Source organism: Hipposideros armiger, unplaced genomic scaffold, assembly GCF_001890085.2.
Source record: "Hipposideros armiger isolate ML-2016 unplaced genomic scaffold, ASM189008v1 scaffold_35, whole genome shotgun sequence".
NCBI classification, from domain to species: Eukaryota; Metazoa; Chordata; class Mammalia; order Chiroptera; family Hipposideridae; genus Hipposideros; species Hipposideros armiger.
The window spans coordinates 5,132,781-5,155,211 of record NW_017731385.1 but is presented as its reverse complement, the minus strand read 5'-3'; the positions used below and the strand labels follow the sequence as shown (position 1 = coordinate 5,155,211).

Genomic DNA, 22,431 nt, shown 5'->3' with positions numbered 1-22,431 from the left:
AGGGGGTGGGGGCACGTAGAGGTAGGGACCAGAGGTGGAGGGGAGGGTGCAAAGAAACAAAAAGAAAGATGTAGTGATGGCTTTATACAATCTGACTGTTCCTTCAAGCACCTTTCCACCTTAGGTCCACGTCTGGAACAGGCTCCTAATAATAACTCTTGGTTTTGTCTCAGAGTCCCATTTTAAAACCCCGCCATACGGGTAAACACATTTTATCCCTTTGCTTCTGTCCCCTTCAAAGGGGCTTAGTATGAAATTTGTGAAACCAGTCTTACTGTATGGGACAAAGGCAGTTTTTAGCTTGCCTTAAAATAAAAATCACAGTATTGTAAAATAAAAGGCTACTTTTACTTAACCCTTAAATAGACTCCAAAGGTACAATTTCAGCCTTGATGACATTTGTCCATTGGTTACATTTCCCCGCCCCTTGCCACCGGCAAGTGAACTTTGACCCATATCTTCCATTTGCACTAAGCCAAACAAAACCATATATTGCTTCCTAACAAATGACAAATCTCTAGAAGCTTACATTAAAAATAAAAAAGTAATGTAAATATGACGAAAAAAGTACAGAAGGTAACACTTTCTATATCAAAGAACTTTAAAATGTGATGTGATTTGACTTAAAACTGTATACCATTTGTTTATTTATTTATTTTTGGAAGTGATTTTAATCATTGAGACTGAAAAACTAGTAACACTACAAAGTAGACCGGAAATTAGAAAACAATCCAATAATAGAAAACAACCTTAGTTAAAATGTGTTAAATTATTTCTCCAAAGAGTTACACTAGGTAAAACTGTTTTGATAAGTCATCCTACAAAATAAATAAATAAATAAATAAATAAAAATTCAAAGACATTCATTAAAGAATCATTTGAGGGAGGCCAGTTAGCTCAGTGGGTTAGAGCTCAGGCTTATAACACCAAGGTTGCCAGTTCGATCCCACATGGGCCACTGAGCTGCGCTGCGCCCTCCACAACTAGATTGAAACGACTACTTGACTTGGAGCTGATGGGTCCTGGAAAAACACGCTGTTCTCCAATAAAATAAAAAAAAATCATTTGAAAGGTTTGAAAGGAACGCAAGAGGGAGGGCCCTGGATGTAAGCCCTCCCTAAAAACATCATCAAAGTGACGTTGATGTGCTCCTCTCCTTCATCCCTTTAGCTGCAGTGGATTCAGCTGAGAAAGCCACAGTCTTCATTTCTTTTTACTAAATTTGTTTAAAAAAGGAGTCATGATTTGTATTCTTACTTTTTTAAAGTTTAAAATTTTGTTTTAACGATTAACTTCTGCAGCTAAAACACCGTACTTGACTATTACTGAAATTTAAATAGAAACATATTTCAGGTTACTGCAGTGTCTATAAAATACAGAGGATGCCAAAAAATGTATACACATTTTAAGAAAGGAAAAAAACTGTATTAAAATTGTAACACTCAATATACACCGATAACAAAAGATGAATATAAGTCACGTCTGACTTCTGCAATTACAAGAGGTGCTCAAAGTGGTTCCCATCAGCGTCTAGACACTTCTGATTACGGCGAATCACTGCTTGAGCAACGCTGACCAAAGTGTCCACTTGTATACATTTTTTTGGCACCCCCAGTAGTATTTTTAAATACCTGTAATTGATATTCCAGAAAGCAACAAGCTTTAGTACTTGAAAGATTTAAGTCTCCCACAAAACTGCTTACCCAACTCCCTTCCCAGCTAGCTAATCTTTTTCTCTTTGAAATACTAGCCATTTAACTCCTTAAAACATACAAGCCAAAATGCAACCCAGTCCTACCTTTAACACACAACTGAAGCATCCCAGTGGTTGCTTCAAGTCTTTGAACAGCACCTACTAGAAACAGATCTCGGCATCAACTCCTCTGAATATTAAATGCAAACCCAACTAGTATATTCTCTGCCTTAAGAATAATCTGTACCAGACAGAGCTTGGCACAGGAATAAAAGATGTGGCATAAAAGTAAGCTGTTTGACTAGAGAGCAAAGTTAAAGGGTTAATTTACTCAAGGACCGCTGGGTATCTCTGATATGCTCCTGTGCGTGGTGATTGGGACGCCAGGGCACTAGTCTTTTAAACCAATTTGAATAATAAGTCTTTTACCCCCATCTGATAAAAGCACAATTTTATAGACACACTTCGGGAATCACTGGTCTCTTTAGATCTCAAGTAGGAACTATGCTGGCATAATGCGAGCAGTAATTTAAAACATTTCATCTTATCCACAGATTATAAGTGCAAACAGAAATATGTTAGAGATTGATCAAATTTGAGACCACTAGGCTAACTGGGTGTCCTTAAAAATTTGAATGTAGAGGGGTGACTGGTTAGCTCAGTTGATTACAGCGTGGTGCTGATCACACCAAGGTTGCCGGTTCGATCCCTGCATGGGCCACTGTGAGGTGCACCCTCCTTAAAAGAGTCAACTGTGCCATTGTAGCATGAAAGCAGTGTGTAACCAATGACCCTGGCTGTTCCCCAATAAAATTAAAAGTAAGTAAATAAATAAATGAATAATAAATACAATTTGAATGTAGATTGTACATCACACTAGATCTCAATTTTTTAGATTTAGGACCTCTTTGCGCTATTAAAATTGGAGGACCTCAAAGATTTTTTGTTCATGTGGGGTATAGCTATAGTTACCATATTTAAAAATTAAAAAAATACTTATTGACTCACTGAAAAATAACAGTAATAAATTCATTAATGTTTGAAATACATTTTTATGAAAATAAGAAAGCTGCTTTTCAAAACAAAAAGATTTCGTGAGAAGAGTGGCGCTGTTAGACAATTCTGCAAATATCTTGTGAGGTCTGGCTTCACAGATCTGCTTCTGCATTCCATCTGTTACTGCTCTCTTGATCGAAGCAGGTGAAGAAAATACAGCCTCAGTCACATATGCAGTTGGAAACGGAAGGAACATTTTAATAGCCTTTTTAGACAATCGTGGATCTTTTTTGGTACTCCACCAAAAGTCATCAAGTGGTGTTTAAGGGTTAGTTGCAATATGGGATCTGAAATCAAGTCGGTGAACTTTCTGTACTCTTCCACATTAAAATGCATCAGACTATTTTGCCCTTTGAATGATCTCTCACCCATGCATAATGTTGTAACAATATGCACCAGAAAACACTGGTTCGCTGGGATATGCAGAATTTCTAAATGCTAAGCCATTTCTTTATATGATATATAAAAAGATCACTACTGATCTCAAAAAGAGTCTTTAAGTATTGGGAAACTGTCAGTGTCACAGTGGAAAATACATGATTTTCAAAATTCTAATCTCCACTTGAAAGCTCAAATTTTATGACTCGCCATACATACTGCCAGCTGTTTTCCTCAAGGTGACAAGTGAACTTTATTCATTTTCAGGAAAATATATGTCAAATATCCAAGACTAAATAGCCATAGTTTTGCTGTTAATCTCTCAGATGAAAACGGTATTTCACGAAAGAAGCTGCTGGTTCAGCTCAAACAAACCACATAAGTACTTTTCCTCAATTCAATCACTTCAGTATGCAGTAAGAATACTCGCAGCTTCCATCCCACAGAATATTAACAAATGTACACACTCAAAGGAATAAGGTTCAATAAGATTAGTTTTACTGCTTCTCCAAAGACGTTCCTAAATAGAGATGGAATACTCTTTACCGAGATTGCCCAGTGGTGCAGGACAAGGCGGTTTGCCCTCTGGAGCTACTGCCCTGATTAATGCTGCGGTGCCAGAAGTTTCACCCAGCACTGCGCTCACATTATCGAGGCAAATGACATCTTAGTATTGTTATGATATTGGTTTTGACCTCATGGGCACCTAAAATGGTCTCGAGGACCCCCAAGGGTCCACGCTGAGAAAACGACTGTTCTATACGAATCCACTAAAATAAATCAAATCAAATCAAATCACAAGCAGCAGGAAATCATCCCCTTTAAGAGTAGTTACTGGTAAGAATTTTAAAAATCGAGGGAGCCCAAGGACTATGGTCTAATCACCCCATTTTTCAGAGGAAGAAACAGATCCACGGGGCGGGCAGGGGGAGAGAAAGCAGATTGCCCAGGTTTAGCAGGCAAGCCAGACGCTGGGTGGAGGTGCTCTCTCCTCCACCAGACTTGGGTGGTTTAACAGCACCTCCAACACAGGCAGAGATCTTCGGGATGATATCCGGGAGCCCCATTACGGAGCTAAGAGGATCATGGCATGTGGGACTGGGTGCACACTGTTGGGCCAAGAATACAGCAGACGATTGTAGGAATGTTTGCCCAATTCAAAAGAGGAAGCTACCATTTATGCACAAGAAAAGGGCACACACAGAAAAACACTGTTGAGAGTGCCTGGAAGACTATTTCATGAGTAAAGATGCCTTGAGGATGTGGTTAAATAGTAACAGAACTCATCATTAAAGCTCCCATTGTAATTTAGGGCTTTCCCCCTCATCTCCCTGCTCCACAGTGTAAACTCTCCTGGTCAACTGTGGATGGAGTTATTCGGAATTTAAAATCTTTTCAGAAAGAAAGAAATTCCAGAGAAAGCTGAACCTCAGGCAAGAACTCTTATGGGGGGTGGGGGAAGGGGGGGCTTTTTTAATCCCTTGCACGTCTGGAATTTTGTTCAAAACATAGTGAAGAACTTAACAGTTTGGGAAGGAGCCCACTGTGGAACGCTCACACACCAAGTATGGGCACAGCAGGTAAGGGCCGCCACAGGGGAAGGGGAGAGGCGGAGGGGGCGGGTACCCACAGGTCCTGTGCAAATGCTTTGGGAGCTGGAGGATGGGTTTCAAGCACAGAGTCAGGTCGGAGTGGAGGTGGCAGTAACTGACGGCTCCCACTGGGAGTGCTGCTTGGAAAGGGGGCAGCATCCACACTCGATTAACCAATCACGTTATTTGCAGAAAAGGTGCCATGTTGCGCCGCCTGCCCTGGAATCCTTTCATTGTAAGGCTTTACCTTCATGTAGGAGGGGAAATGTTCAAAGGGCAAAGTGGACTCAAAGGCTTGTACGAACAGCAAGGGCTGCTGGAGGGGGCAGCTTGTCACCATGCCTCCCTTTGCCAGGGTGTGGAAACTGCCTCTGTGGGAAGCTGCTATTTTATTAGCGCATCAGGTAGGCAAGGTATTGCTCTTCCCATCTACTCTTTTCCTTAGTTTTAAACATAGTGATTATCGTTATTTGTACATTTGCTGTCTGATAATTCCAACATCTTGCTGCTGTCACAAGGTTCATCTATCTGCCTGGTGTTGGCAAGGCCTGGAGCTCTGTGCTGTCACAGGCTCGAGGAGCTCATGGATTTGACTTAATGCTCCCCGATGACCCAATCTTTTCCCACTCCGGCTTTCAGTAGAGCTCTCCAAAGAGAGCCAGCTACAGTTGGTTCTTCTAGTACATAATTATTCACAAGGAAAAGAAAATCTTAGTAAATACTGCACGGGTGAAGCAGAGAGACTTAACTGGCTTTTGGCAGGAGACACCCCTAGAGAGTCAAGAAGTAACGAGTTATGTTGAGGCACCTTCAAAAGGCAGACGGTCCCTACTTCTGCAAAGCAGACCATCCTTTACAGACCCAGTCAATCAGCCAACCCCCACTTTCTGAGGACCTACTAGGTGCACGCTCTGCTCTCGTGCAGTGGAGAACTGAAACACAAAGAGACAGTCCCTGGTGATTTTTTCTATCTGCCCTTAATGTTAAAGGTACATGGGACTCTTTTTTTAACTCTGCGTTTTTGCTCTCCAGCAGCACTCTGAGGGCTGGGAATAAAGGGGCCGCTCCTAGCACCCTGCTAGCTGGGTCTCCATGTGCAGACCACACAACAGTCTACATAGCTGAAAATTGGATGCCTGGGTATAGAATAAGGCTCTAAAGCAGCGGTTCTCAACCTGTGGGCCGCAACCCCTTTGGGGGTCGAACGACCCTTTCACAGGGGTCACTGGGTACTCGTATGTGGGCATATCTGCATGTGGGCCTGGAGACGGATAGAGGAGCGGTGTCTCGGTTCCTAAGACCATCGAAAATATGTGTTTTCCGATGGTCTTAGGCGACCCCTGTGAAAGGTTGAGAACCGCTGATCTAAAGGATTCACTCTGATGGTAGCAAGTCAGCTCTTTCTGTCCATCCACCCTGATTTAATTAAATATTTTACTTTAAAAAATGCTTATTGCACTTCAAATGTACCAGGCACTGTTTTAAGTGCATTATAAATATTAAGCCACTTCATCCTCACAACAAGCCTATATGATAGATGTAATTATCCTAATTTTAAGATGAGGAACTGAGGCACAAGCTGTTAGGTAACCTGCCCAAGGTCACAGCTAATCTGTGGTCACGTTAGGGCTTGAACTCGGGTGGTCCAGCTCGTCTATGCTGTTAATTATGGAGCAAAATATTTAACAAACGGGGCCGAGGCATTTATGCATGTAGCATGCCTTCCCGAAGGCAAGCCACAGTAATTTAACCAACAGTGTCGAGTGTCGAAGTTAAAACAACAACGAAAAGATATCCAGAACTTATAATGAAAAAGATAGACTTTGTAGGTTGTATTCCATGACAGAATCCTAACCTCAAGATCAAGAGTAACCTTATCTTGCACAACACCAACACCCCTACCAGGCTATAACTGACGGCTGCTAGAAAATATACCGAATCAGCATTTGAAATGTTACTGTCATCTTTTCCTAAAATGCAGCCTGGAAATGAAAACTCAGGGTAAGCTGGTGAGCAACTAGCACACACACAGCATCCCCCATCTTTGGGTCCCTCTGTGTGCTTCAAAAGCTTTCTGCAAGGGACCACCTACCAGACAGCCCAAAATACCTCTCCCAAGGCAGGAAGTTCTGTGCTGTCCAACACGGGAGCTGGTAGGCACTTGGGGCTATTTAAATTTAAATTAATACAACGAAATAAAGTTAAAAATTCAGTCCCCAATGGCATTAGCCACGTAACAAGTGCTCAACAGCCACGTGGGGCTAGTGGCTACCATGCTGGATGGTCCCGAGAAGAACCATTTCCATCACCCCAGAAAATTCTATCGGCCAGCGCGAGTTAGGTCTTGAGTGTGATTTCTTTTTAGGCTTTAGTCTGAATACACCTAGCAGTAATAATTTCATCTTTTCTTCCTTATGAACACACAAAATCCAAATTACATTTCATTTCTTCATAAAATGTTGGCTCCCAAGTTTAGTTCCAAGGGGGAAAGTAGATGATTCATAAGCAATTCAAATCAACTCCTAACCCCACCCACAGCATGTGGTATCCAGAATGCATTTCTTCTTCCTTAATGTTAAAAATCAGGTGAGGAAAAGCGAATTCATTCAGAAGTGCAGCAGACAACAAAATCAAACATTCTGTTCACAGGCTTTTCACTTTATGTTGGACGTACGTTTTGACACATGCATTCCACTGGTAGGGTGGCTATGTCCACACAAACTAACAATCCTATCAGAAACACAATGAAAACACATGCGCCGCTCTCAAGGTGGGTCAGATACTTCCAGGTTTAAAAAAAGAAAAAAAAAAAGGCACCTACACAAAAACTGGTCAGGTACAAATGGAACCCATAGGACTGGGACAGTGGCACCAAATTTTCCACTGACAGCAAATCTCTTCTTACAACAATTTCTCGCATCCTTACCCCACTTTACTAGGATACCTAAATAAGTGACACTGTTTTCGGCTGTCACGTGGGCTCACGTCGGAATGGTGCAGAATAACCACAATCAAATGTGAACGAAAGCTTCGCAATAAAGCACTATGCACACTAGGACGCTCCCACAGATGGAATTCTATGGAATCTAAAACCCAAACTTCTGATTCCTCAATCTGAAGCCAGGAAAACTATGTTTACAACCAGTAGGAACCACCTTGTTCTAACACAGATCTCTTTGTTCATTTAAAACACTCTCCTCTCTCTGCCCTGTTCTCCAGGTCTTCTCCCTTCCTGACTGTCAACCCCTATTATTAATACTTTTAGTAACGCAACTGAATTTTTATGAAATCTTGTGAGACACAGCTTTCTTTTTTATTTCGGATGAAACGGGTATTACTTACCAAGCAGGACTAATAGGAATCAATGTTTGGTCATTTTTTAGCTGTAAACACACCTTAACCTCCTCAGAAGATGCAAATTAAAAAAGCAATGCAATCATAGTAATAACTGTTATTACATACTTGTGACTTCTTGTAAGAAATCCAAACACGGTCGACTACTTCCGGAAATACTTAGTGAAACAGCCAATGGGGTCTGTCCCTCATAGTTCCGTGTGTTCGTGTCTGCTCCGTAATTATATAACATCCGTGCACACAGCACATCATCCCTAAGGGCAGACAAATGTAAGGGAGTCTGTCCGTCTTCTAGGCGCCCCAAGTTTGTGTCTGCTCCCCTCTGAAGGAACATGCGGCAGTAAGAGTGATTGCTTTTGATCACGGCGTATCGTAACAGGAAGCCGTTCTGGATGTCGATGTTGGCATTATGATCCAGGAGGATTTTCACGCAACTTGACCTCTCCCGGATGATGGCGAGCTGAAGCGGCGTGGTACCTTTGTCGCTGAGCGGGTCGACCTCGGCCTTGAACTCCAGGAGGAGTCGGACAAACGAGTCCCTCCCGTAGTGAGCAGCCACATGGAGGGGTGTCCAGCCGTCGTTGCTTTTTGCATTAATGATGTCGCTCCTGTATTCAGACTCTAACATCAAGCGTGCAATCCGGGCTCGGCCGTGCATGGCTGCATAGTGAAGGGCAGTGAAGCCTCCGATTAAGTCCTTCACCGTGGGATCCGCTAGAGTGAAAACCCAAAATGAAAACGTTTAGCAGCAGACACCAGGACACAACAACCGACTCTTACCAGGGCGAGCACCGGCCAGCCAACTCTCAAACAAAGTGAGACGTTTCAACGTTACAATGAACACCAAGTGCTTCTTTCCTCAGTTTAATTGAAGTTAAATTTTAATGGCAAATAAAAGTGTGGTGGAAAGCTATCAAACCTGGTTAACAGAAGGAGGTTGACTTACGTGTTTAAAAGATATATTTAAAAAATCACTGAGTTCACACCCCCCACATCCCATCTTTGCTAATCTAAAGAAATCCCCCCAGCTCTGTATTGTTTCATGTTTCTCTTCTGTTCTAACATTTTATTTTATTTTGTGCTTCTCCTTGGTCTTAAAGAGAAGCATGTGTAGCAACCTTTGCTGCCCTAAATTACGGATGTACTGTGGTCTGGCAGACTATGTTGTTTTAGGGTGTACTAGGTAAAAAATAAAAACGTTCTTCTGTGGTCTGTAAACCTTCCAAGGCATATAAGATATATGTTAAGTATCTGGATAAATCATGTTTTCATAAGATAAAAGTCTATTCCGAATGCTTAGTTTTGAGAAGCACTTTGGAGTCTGTAAGAATTAAACAGTGCATTGTGTGAAGAGCTAGAAGAAACATCACTGGACAAATATTTTATAAAACAGTTTCAAAATCCTCTCCTAAAATGATTTCAAGGAGGAGAGAGAGGGAGGGAGGCAGGGAGACAGAGAGAGAGAGAGAGAGAAAGGAAGGAAGGGAGAAAAAGAAGCTACAGCGATTTATCTTCTATGTGACTCCTCAAGTAGAAACTTTTGTCACCTGTCCGAGCTATTTCCTGAAGCCTAGGGTCAGTTCTGTGTAGCTCTCATCCCACTGGCCTTCTGGGGAGTTACAGGATGGAGCAATAATAGCCCCCATGATGTAAGTCACTTCCTGGAGACCAGGAATTCCATGTGGGTCAGACCTAACTACCTAGGATTAAAATGCGTTCTTCTTATAAAAGTCATCCTTAATTTCTGGTTTGTTCACGAAAGAGAAAAATTCACAAGTGTTTTTCAAACAGCCTCCAAAGTTGGGTGATTAAACATTTGTATATTGCTTAGTAAAATATTATTTAGTGCTAAAACGTATCGCCGCTGGGTCTCTTAGAAAAATCTATGAGACAGAAAACTATAGGTAAAATAATAACATTTTGGAGAATACAAATTTCAGTGAAGTAGTTGCTAACAAAATCTGTAAAATGTGAACATTTTTTTAGATAAGCTGTATTTCTACAGTTGAATTTCTACAATCATTAAATATAAACTAACAGTACACCACAGTAATATTACTTTTATCCAATGAAAGAAAATAAAGGTATCATGTCTGTCTTGGTCTTCACTACAAGAAAAATATGCAGTACCTTTTTACGATGTGACTTAAAACAATGAAGGAAGACTATTTTAACACAGCACTTTGCTGCCATCTACTGGTAAGGCATGAACATGCGCTCCTAATGTTTCCATTTTGACAGATGACAACCTTCAATCCTGTTTCTGACACCTCACTTACCTAGAAGACTAAGTGAAGGCAGGCATGAAATTAAAAACAAAAAGAAAAAAAGAAAAAAAAAACAAAAAACACAAAACCCTGTATTTAAATGAAACGTCTTGCCAAGACATCTGTTTCTAATCTATACCTGACTAATCAACTCCTTTCAGACATTCTCTCTTCATCTGTTGGTGAAATGTAATACCTTCTTTCACTTCTCCCACCTTTTGTCCATCTGGGGTGCCTTTACATGTGCCAGCCAACACTCTTACGTGCATCCTATACTCGCTTTATTTGACAGCAAAATTAAAATCGTGTTACATTCAATTGTACTTGCATTTTTGATTTTCTACGTTAGGTCTTTTTAGGTTTTACTTACATTTTGGTGCCATATTGAGCTAGGAAAAACGATGATTAACACAATAGTAATGGTTTGCTTAGTCTCAGTAAGAACCATTCAAATGCATTAGCTGAGCACACGCTGGAAACCCGGCATAGAATACAGAACTTTAGGTAACAATGCATAATAAAATCTGTACAGTGACTGTCTTGAGGAATTAACAAATGGGAGAGCTAAGACAAATGAAGATGCAAACAAAAATTAATTGAAGGGTTATTATTAGCCAGTGCAGAAAGATAAGAAAAGGATCTCATTTGTAATAGCAAAAGAAACCACAAAACACGTAGATTCATCACAGATATGAATTCAGTAAGAAATGTGCAAGGCACATACGAAGGAAACTTTGACCTGAATTGTCTTCATCAGCAAGTGTCTGCTCAAATGTCCCTGCATCACAAAAGCTTTCCCTGAACACTAAGATGGCAGTCGCATCAACCTTATCACTTTGTCCCCTTGGCAATATTTTTTTTCCAGGTGCAAACTATTTTAAACAAGATGTAGCAAAGTCTCACGAAACCCATTTACATCTGCTGAAAACTTTAAAGTATATATTAAATAAAGCAAATAAATACTCCCTATCAATATGGTTTCTATAATATTTCCTCCAACACTTTAAGTGTGCAGGTTGATGAACTTTGATAAACTGTATACAGTCACGTAACCACCACCACAATCAAAATATTTCCATCATCTCGAAAAGTTCTTTCCTGCCTCTTCACGGTCAGTTCCCTGCACAGACTCTGGGAACCAGATAACCACTGAAATTCTGCCTTTCTAGAATTTCATATAAGCAGAATCATATAGTATGTAGACTTCTGTGTTTGACTTATTTCATTTGGCATGATGTTATGAATTTCATTGCTGTTGCTATCAAAAGTTCATTCCTCTGTATTTGCTGAATAGTATTCCATAATAGGGATATAAAATTATTTGTCTGTTCACCAGCAGACATACAATGGGTAATTTCCGGCTTAAGGTTATTATGAAAAAGGCTACTGTGAACATTCCTATACAAGTCTGTATGTAGTTATATGTTTCCACCTCACTTGGTTAGATACCTAGGAAAGAACTGCTCAGTCCCATGTTAAATGAGCATTTAACTTAAGAAATTGCCACACTGTTTATCTAGTGGCGATACAATACTGCATTTCCAGCAGCAACATATGAGTTTCAGTTGTTATATATCTTCACTAATACTTGGCATCATTAATTTTAATTTTATCCATTCTAGAGAATATAAAGTAGCAACTTAGTGGGATTTTAATGTACATTTCCTTGATGATTAGTAACACTGAGCTAATTTGTGTACTTTCTTTCGTGAAGTGTCTGTTGAGAGCATTTACCCATTACCCATTGGTTGTTTTTCTCATTATTGAGTTAATAACTGTTGTGTATACATTCTGGACACAAGTCCTTTGTCGCATGTCTTGTAAATATTTTCTCCTAGTCTGTCGTGCCTTTTTCATTTCCTATTCTGCGTCTTTTAAAGAACCAAAGTTTTTAATTTTGATGAAGTCAACTGTCATCTTTTCTATTATGGTTTGTGCTTTTTGTGTCCTGTTTAAGAACTCTGCCCAACACATTATCATATAGGATTTCTATGTTTTCTTCTAGAAGTTTTATACTTTTAAGTCTTATGTTTAGGGCAATGATTCATTGTTAGTTGATTTTTTTGTGTACAGTGTGAGATCAGGTCAAGGTTTATTATTTCCCATATATCTAGTTGTTCCAGCACAATTTATTGAAGACTAGCTTTTCCCCAATGATTGATCTTGGTGTCTTTGTCAAAAACCAATTTATCAGAAAAGTGTGGGTCTGTTTCTAATCTCTATTCTGTTCCACTGATCTAAAAGTCTATCCATATGCCAAGAGCAGACTATCATGATTACTGTAGCTTTATAGTAAGTTTTGATGGCAGGTAGAATATATGTCCTCAAAAACAGTTCTTTAAAACTGTTTTGGGGGCTGGCTGAGTGGCTCAGTTGGTTAAGAGCTTGCTCAAGAGTGCGATCTCTGAGCAACAGGGTTGCTGGTTCGATTCCCTGCCCAAGCTGAGCTGCCGCTGAGCTAAAAAATAACTGTTTTGGCCAACACGTTTTAGACTCAACCTGTCAATTTCTTCAAACAAGCCTGTTTGAATTCTGCCTGTAACGCCACTGTCTCTAAAACTGGAAAGCTCCCCAAAATTATCTAAATAATACTGATTCTTCCAAACCATGAACATGAGATTGTTTATTTAGGTCTTCTTTAATTTTCCTCAGAAACATTTTATAGTTTTCAATATACAGGTCTTAGACATCTTTCATTAAATTGATTACTAAATATTTTGTGTTGCTATCATAATGAATTGTTTTTACATTTCCCTTTCCCAATGTTAACTGTTGGCATAGAGCAATAAAATTGATTTTTGTATATTGATCGGTGTAACTCTGTAATCTAGCTAAATTCATTTTAGTTCTAATATGTTTGTAGATTTCTTACAGTTTTCTATGTGCACAATTATGTTCTTTGCAAAGAAAGTTTTACTCCTTCCCTTCCAATCCATCAGACTCTTGTTATTCTTCCCTTATTCCAAAAGCTACAACCTACAACAGAATGTTGACTAAAAGTAGTAAAAGTATATACTCTTGCCTTGTTCCTGATCTTAGAGGGAAGGCTCTCGGGACTTCACCACTTACTGTGATGTATAATAAGCTGTAGTTTTTCACAGGTAACATTCCTTAGGTTTTGGAAGTTATCTTCTACTCTGGTTTGTTGAGAGTCTTTATTACGAATGGGTATTTTGTAACATGCGTTTTCTGCATCTACTGAAATGATCATTTGATGTTTACCTTTGTTCTAGTAAAACGGAAAATTACTCACCATATGGGTTTTCAGATGTTACACAAGCCTTGCATTGCTGGGATAAATACTACTTGGTTGTGATATACTATTCTTTTTTTTATATACTAATGGATTAGATTTGCTAGATTTTCATTAAGGAATTTTGTATCTATTATGAAGGATCCTGATCTCTAGTTTTCATTTGTGGCAATGTCTTTATTTGATTTTGTATCAGGGCACCCACCACAAGCCCCATACACGTCTGGAAGTGTTTCCTCTTCTACCTTCTTAAAGAATTTGGGTAGTGCTGTTCTTGTTTATTCCTTTAATATTTGACATAATTCAACACAGAAGCCAGATGAACCTAAAATTTTCCTGGTAGAAAGTTTTAATTATGAATTAAATTTCTGAGCTAGATATAGGGCTATTAAATTGTTCTATTTTTTTTTTATTTAAGTTTTGGCAATTTGCATTTTTCAAGGAATCTGTCCATTTCTTCTAAATGCGTAAAGGTGTGCATTTTACTCATTATCTTTTTAATGTCTGTAGGATCTATTGTGAAAACATATTTTCCATACTTGGAATTGGTTATGTGTTGTTTCTCTTGTTTTCTCCATCAGTCTAGCTACAGATTTATCAATTTCACTGATCTTTCAAAGAATCAGCTTTTGTTTTTTGGCTTCATCAACTTTATCATTTGCCCATTTTCAATTCCATGGATTTCATTTAATTTCTATTGTTACTATGGGTTTAATTCTAGCAGTATACAGAAATCGTTTCAATATAGCTCCTTTTCTCTTTTCTTTTGTGCTATTACTGTCACATATATCACATATTTATATGTTATAAGCCCAACAATTTTAAAATTGTTGTTATATTATTGTCTTTTGAGATGAAAAGGGAAAATATATTTATACTGTCTATGGCAGAATGATTCTAAAGAGGCCGCTCCCAGAATCCATACCTCTTGATATTCATGCCTTTGTGTCATTCTGTCCCCTTGAGTGGAAGTGGAACCTGTGACTTCCTTCTGATCAACAGAATCTGGCAAAGGTGATGGAATGTCACTACGGCGATTATGTTGTGCTACATGAGGTTCCATCTTGTTCGCTAACTCACAGTAGAAGCTCTCCTTGCTGCCTTGATGAGGCAAGCAGCCATGGTAGGAAAGCCCAAGGGACAAGAATCGACTGTTACCTCTAGGAACAGCCTCCAACCAACAAGAAGCCGAGACCCTCTGTCTTACAAGTGCAAGGAAATTAATCTAACAACCTGAGTGAGCTTGGAAGCATCCTTCAGTCAAGCCTGGGAAGTCTGGCTAACACCTTAAAACTGTGAAGTACTCAACACGTGTTGTACCAAGTCGTATGTTTGTGTAACTTGTTACACAATGATAGAAAACAAAGTTGTTGTTTTTTATGTTCCTGCGTAATTACCTTTACCAGTCATCTTTAGTTTTGTGTGTGAATTTGAATTACATGCAGTCTTTTCCTTGAAGCCTGAAGGACTTCTTTTAGTGCTCATTGTAAGGCAGGTTTGAGAGCAACAAATGCTCTTATCTGGGAATGTCTTTATTTTGTCATCGTTTTTGAAGGAAAGTTATACCTGATATAAAATTCTTGGTTGACAATTGTTTACTTTCAGCAATTAGAATATGTTATCCTACTGCCCTCTGGCCACTGTTGCTTCTTAATGAGAAATCAGCTGTTAATCCTACTGAGGAAACCTCGTACATAATGATTCACTTCTCTAGATGCTTTCAAGATTTTCTCTTTCTTTTGGCTTTCCACAGTTTGACTATTATGTGTTTAGATGAGTTTATCCTACTTGGAGTTTGCTGAGCTTCTCAGATGTGTAATCACTGTCAGCAAATGCAGGAAGCTTCTGACCATTGTTGCTTTTGTCTGCCTCTTTTCCTCTTTCCCCTCTTTCTTTTCTGGCACTCCCGTTATGCCTCATGGATTTTTTGACAGGCTTGATAGTGTTTCACTTGTCTATGAGGCTCTGTTCTTTTTTTGAAAATTCATTTTTCTATAGGTCCCTCAAACTGGATAATGTCTATTGATTAATTTTCAAGGACACTGATTCCTTCTTCCAGCTCAAATCTGCTGTTAGCAACTCTAGTGAATTCTTCACTTTAGTTATTGTACCTTTCAACTCTAGAATTTCTATTTTGGGATATACATAGACACACACACATATACATACATACATACATACATACATACAATTGCATATATACATATATACATACATGTATACATAAATTCTCTTTATTGATAGTCTCTACTTGATGAGTTGCTGCCATCATCTTTTTCTCTCTTTCACCATGGTTTCCTTAAATTTTGGGCACATTTATATCGCTGCTCTTAAGTTTTGTTAAATAAATGTAACATCTCGGCTCCCTCAGAGACACCTTCTATTGGCTGGTTTTATTTCCTGTGCATGAGTTACAAGTTCCCATTTCTTTGCATGTGTCCTAATTTTAGACCACATCATAGCAACTCTAGATTCTGATCTTCACCCCTTCCTGGTGGATTGCTACCAATGTTTGTTTTAGTGAACTGCCTAGGCTAATTCTTTATACTCTGTCTCCCCTTCAGTATACAGTCACTTGTCTCTGTCCTGTTGTTGTTATTAAATTATTATATTATCATTATTATTAAAGTTTGGCTTCCTAGGAATAACTTATATTTGGCCAAAATAACTTATGTTTGCTCAGTGACTGGTCAGAGGTTATGCTTAACCATCTTGAGCCAGTAAGGTTTCCTCCACCCTTTGCCAAGGGGATCTGTCTATATCTTGAGGCACACATTGAATAATGAGGTAATTTACAAGTGTGCCCCGGCTCGCATTTTCTAGCCTCATGTTCAGCCAGGGATGAGTAGATAACTGGGGTCCTCTCTGGTCTTTCTTTAGCATTCTTAAAGTTCCAGATCCCTAGGAATACAGAAAAGCTTATCAAAGCCCACATGGCTGTCTCATTCAGCAGGTCTCCTGTTAAATGTGAGGTTGATTTCTTACTTGCCCAACCAGTATCACAGCCTCAGGCAGCTGTGTTGTTGGCCCTTACAGATTGTTTGCCACCTAGATTGAGACCACTGTTATTTTCAACAATGTTCCAGCCATGGGGCATTTCCACCGAGTTCCAAAATCAGGTCAGCCCTCGCTGGCAGCAAGGAGGCTGCCAGCCTGCATGGCAATGTGCCCCAGAGATGGGAGGTGGGGTACAGAGAGGGCAGACGGAGTCGGCCACTTTGGGTTCCATTTCTTCTTTTTCAAGTTTCTTAAGGTAAAAACTTAAATAATTGAAGTTAAAAGAAGATAGTTCTTTTTTACTATAAGCATTTAAAGCTATAAATTTTTCTCTCAGCATTGCTTTAGTACATCCCACAAATTCTGATATATTTTCATTATCATTCAGTTCAAAATAGTTTAATTTCCAAATATCTGAGGTTGTCCTAGATATCTTATTGCTGTTGATTTCTAATAAAATTGCACTGCAGTCCAAGAATATCTTATGATTTCAGTCTTTGTAAGTTTACTGAGACTTACTTTATTACCAGCATACTCCCCACACACACACTGGTGTCCATATCATGCACACATGAAAAGAATATATATTCTGAAGGTGTTGGTGTCATTTTCAAAAATATCAATTAGGTCAGCGTGTTTGATAACGTTTTTCGCATTTCGTCTAGTCATGGATTTCTTTTATCCAGTTGTTCTATCCTTTGCTGAGAGGTGTTAAACTCTCCAAGTATGATTATGAAACTGTCCATTTCTCCCTTTGCCAATTTTTTGCCTCATGTATTTTGAAGCTCTCTTCCTCGGTGTGTGCACATTTTGTGATTGTTATTCTTCATAATAAACTGCTCCATTTTTCATTGTGAAATGTCTTTCTTTAGTTCTGGTAACAGTCTGTCTTGAAATCTATTATATATAATATTAATGTAGTCACTCCAGCCTTCACAAACTTACCATTAGCATGGTTTATATCTTTATCCATTCATCCACTTTCAACCTATCTGTATCTTAATATTTAAAGTGTATCTCTTATAACAACATATAATTGAATGTTGCCTATTTATCCTCTCTGACAATTCCTAGCTTTTAATTGGAGTATTTAGTCCATTAATGTTTAATGTAATTACTGATATAGCTGAGTTTAGATTTACCATTTTATTATTTGCTTTCCATTTGTTCCTCTTCTTCCCTTCACTTTTTTTTTTTTTGGTACTATTAGGATATTTTTTAACATCCCATTTTAATTTCTCTATTGACTTCTTAGCTATACTTCTTTGCATTATAGGCATACCTCGGAGATACTGCAGGTTTGGTTCCAGACCACTGCAAAAAAAGCAAATATCGCAATGAAGCGAGTCACACAGATATTTTGGTTTCCTAGTGCATATAACAGTTATGCTTAGACTATACACTTAAAGTCTATTAAGTGTGCAGTAGCATTATATTTTAAAAAACAATGTACATATCTTAATGAAAAAATTTTTTATTGCTAAAAAATGCTCACCATTATCTGAGCCTTCAGGGAATAGTAATCTTTTTGCTGGTGGAGGGTCTTGCCCTAGCAACATTAAAGATCGCTGATCATAGATCACCGAAACAGATATAATAATGGAAAAGTTTGAACTAGTGTGGAAATCACCAAAATGTGACAGAGACACAAATGAACAAATGCTGTTAGACGTACCCGATGCAGGGTTGTAATGAACCTTCAATTTGTAGAAAAACACAGTATCTGTGAAGTGCAATAAAGCAAAGTGCAATAAAGTTGAGGTATGCCTGTATTTTTTTTTTTTTTTACTGTTTGCTATAAAGATTGGAATATATGTAATAATCTGGTCAAAAATATTACCAGGATTTGTACAGAGGTGCTAATATATGAAGTGTGATCAAACAATAGGGTGAATATTTAAATTAAAAAAAANATGTGACTGGCAATAGAATTAACACAAAGTTAAGTACCAGGTTGAAAAATATAAACCACTTAACTGGCCATGTTGGTAAATAAGTATCCAAATTAAATATTTTAAATGTTTGGCATAACCTAGACCAGCTACTATTAATCATGCTAATATTAGAAACAGATGCTGACAATTTATATAGATTCCCTAATCTCAGAAAAACCTTTAAAAGCTGAGAGGATCAATGAAATACCATTTAAGCAATGAGAATGAACTGGCTGGGGGGATGCAGTGCCTTCTCTTTCCCTTATATGCTTGACTCACCATAGACCCATTCCCTTATCATCTCAGGTGATAATACCTCGCAGAAAGGAAAACATGCTAGGGTGAAATCTAAAGCAGAAAAAATATTTAACGGAGGACTAAATAGAAAACACATACTTCACAACACACTTCAAATATTATAGCATTTTCTAAAAGCCTTAATCATTAGGCATCACTCTGGGTGATTCACATACTTAAATAATGAAAATTGCCTTTAACTTTATAGACTTCGGCCTTGCTTTTACTCAGATGAAGTGGACCCTACCTACACTTACCAAGGCTGCCCTATAATTCACTGTGGAACAGCCATTGGTAGATGCTCATTCTAAATCCCTTTCATACATAGCATACACTCTCCTTTGGTATCAGGTTTCAGGTCTCAAGAATATGTGAACCCTCAGAGCTCCCTCAAAGTATCTTAAACTATGTCTTGACAATTAGAAGAATCATGGAAGACATTAATTTCTTTTTATGGAAGGCAGAAAGACCCGGGAAGCCGAGTAAATCTAGGATTTCCTAACAACTTCTGCTATTTTAAGTACGTCTCTGTACCTAAAATTCCCTAAACAATCTGAGATATTAAAATAACTCTGAGATTAACAAGTCACTTTATACTCACGTTACTGGATGTTAAAAAAGTCATTCAGTTGGCTAATTTCTGAATCATCTCATGTCATTCCTCTGATCATATCCCCTCTTTAGGAATTACACGAATGTCCTAAACTTACCTTTAGTGCATTTTCAGAAGCAGCAACAAAAACGCAGTAGCAGAAATGTGATCACACGAATTAGATGCTTACATTTCTATCTAACAAATTCTCTGTAAGGGTTTTGAAATAAGAAATCTTATTTATGAAGAGTGCAAAGAGAAAGNACTGTTACTAAGGTTCGACGCACCACTTCCCGTATTGAAGATCCCTGCCTTTCCGTTGGATGGCACTCGGCAGCAGCATTCACCGTATGTTTTGATCACAATGGAAAACCTCCGTGTCACACATCACTTCTGGTATGGAAATTTCTGTCGAATAAAATCATTATGGTGTGTCCTCATCCACCTTATTCACCAGATCTGGCACCGTGGGGCTTCTGTCTCTTCCCCAAAGTCAAAATGACCATGAAAGGTAAATGTTTGGAATTGATTCAGGACATTGAGGCAGCCAGGACAGCGCAACTAAAGACACTCACGAAAGAGGGCTTCCAGAACTGCTTCAGAAAGTGGCAAGAACGATGGGATAAGTGTGTTTGAAGCGAGGGGGAGCATTTTAAGGGAGATTAATGGCAATGTGTCTTTTACTGTAATACTTTTTTTTTTTTTAATTTAAACATTCACCATATGTTTTGATCATACCTCGTGTGCTTCCCATTGGGTTTAAAGCTCAAACACTTTGGACATTACAAAATCCTAAAAGCAGGAAAGTCAGATTTTACAAACTATAAGAACTGTACCCTAGTATATGTATGTACTATACCTAGTATATAGTATATGCTATATATATATGTATACATATATATATACATGTATTACATGTAAAATACATGTATTACGAACTGTACTGTATTTCATTACACATGTGATTATTCTTTTTAAAAAGTTTTGGAAAGCACCAAATGCAATTAGCTAAGTTACACAGGAACTGTTTCAAGGTCTAAAACACGCTTATCCATTGTGCTATTAAATATTAACATAGGAAACAAAAGCAACAATGATAGAGGGGGGAAAAAAAATCTAGTCAAATACCTAAAACTCTGCTAATAATTCACCACAGAATAAGAAGCTGGGAAGTCAGATGGTATAATGTTTCCAAACAGGATTTCCCCCAGATTTAATACTTTTTCATTCATGAAAAACGGAAAGTTTAGAAAAGTGGCAAGGTAAAAAACAGCATTCCCTAATCACTATTGTCAACATTGATGAAAGACTTTCACCTTTTCTTCTACACATTTAGAAAAATTATACATAATTGCAATCATAGTCTAATTACTTAAACTTTTCTCTATATTAGGGCACTTAGAATGCCTCCATTTTTAAAATTACATATAACGAAAGGTAAAATTTTCATACAGAAAACATTCCTGTACTCAAGGCTGCTTCCTTGGAAGAAATTAATAGAAGCAGATTTATTGGGCAAAAGATCTCCCATTTCTAAGGGTCTAATACATACTGCTAAACTGCTTTCCACAGTGCTTTAAAAAATTCCTATAATCAATGTCCCTGTTTCATCACATCTGGGATTATCATTTCCCAAACCTTTCATTTTTGAAAAGTTGAAAACAGTTTACCACTCTGCTATGGATTTCTTTTATTAATCCCTCATCTCTCTCACTTATTTCATGTTCCACCAAGAGGCTTTTCCTACTGGATCAAGAGGAGCCCTGAAATCCTTTTCTCAGATTCCACTGGTAATTTGCTTTACGGACTTAATTTCTAGAGCTTCGGTTGACTGCCCTCCCAGTGGGTTTGCATAAATACTGAATATGAAGCTAAATCAAGGCTCTAAGACAGGGTCTTTTATTAAGGTTACTTTCTTAAAATATCAATATGGTTTTAGTATCTTTCTAAAGATACTAAAGGAAAATGAGGATAATAATAATAATGGGTTTCTTAGAATACCCCCTCTTATAAGAGATTCTTCCCCATAACTCCCATAGCATACTAACCTGGTCAGAAAGATAACCAGGACTTGAACAGAGGTACAATTATATGCATCGCACTGGTATTTAGAAACACTAATGTTTTTTGACATTATAAAACCCTAAGTAGTCATTATTTTGAAGCAGGATGTTTAAAAGCAAAGTAGCAAAAAGTCATTTATCTACATAGGCCAGGGTTTTATATCTGAGGTCTAATATGGGGGGGCTACTCATCACACGTGGCGACTGAGTACTTGAAACACGGCTAGTGTGATGGCAACTGAAGTTTTCATTTAATTTAAATGTTAAGTAGCCACGCGCTATAGACAGCACAGGGTGAGATTCAATGAGAAAGAGAACTGAACTGGGTCCTTTTCTCAATGAAACTAGATTTCTCCCATAAGAGGCAGCAAGTAGGGCTTCACATAGTTGCTGTCCGACCATGCCTCCTTCTGTGGTCACATCACTGCCACCACAGCATGGTCACAGTTCTGTCAGCTCTGTGTGATCATTCATGGGTGGTTTTACTGCACTGGTGTATACATGTAACAGTGGTGAGGTCTGATTCTTTAATCTACTTCAGATAAAGAGTTTCTTGTCAGGTGAGTGGTTTGTATCAAACATCTATGTCCTGCTTTTTAAAATGGCATTTGGCGAACGTGCCTCTGCTCATTCAATAAATGGCAAATCTTTTCTTCCTGATCCTCAGGCCCCAAACCTCAGTTATTCTTGATTTCTTTCACTTGAATCCCATTCTATCAGCAAGTCCTGTCAGCTCCACTTTCAAAATACATCCAGAATCTTACCAGTTCTCAACACATCCACTGCTATCTCGACAGTCACTAGCACCTCTTGCTTGAACTATTCCAAAGCTTCTGGACGGGCCTTCCTAGTACTCCCTTGTCTGGCAGACATTAGGTGCTCAGTAAGTATTTGCTGAATATATAAATGATTTATAAAGGACCAATGGGCCATCTCATTTAACTATCTATATGAA

At 38.5% G+C, this 22,431-nt stretch overlaps 1 protein-coding gene across 1 annotated transcript in view; it reads right to left on the bottom strand.

The window, feature by feature from the left end:
- Positions 1-22,431, bottom strand: part of ASB7 (ankyrin repeat and SOCS box containing 7) — a 42,384-nt gene that overhangs the window by 6,478 nt on the left and 13,475 nt on the right. The window contains exon 3 of the mRNA XM_019637834.1: positions 8,182-8,787. Coding sequence (XP_019493379.1) covers positions 8,182-8,787 — 606 coding nt within the window. The remainder of the gene's footprint in view (positions 1-8,181; positions 8,788-22,431) is intronic.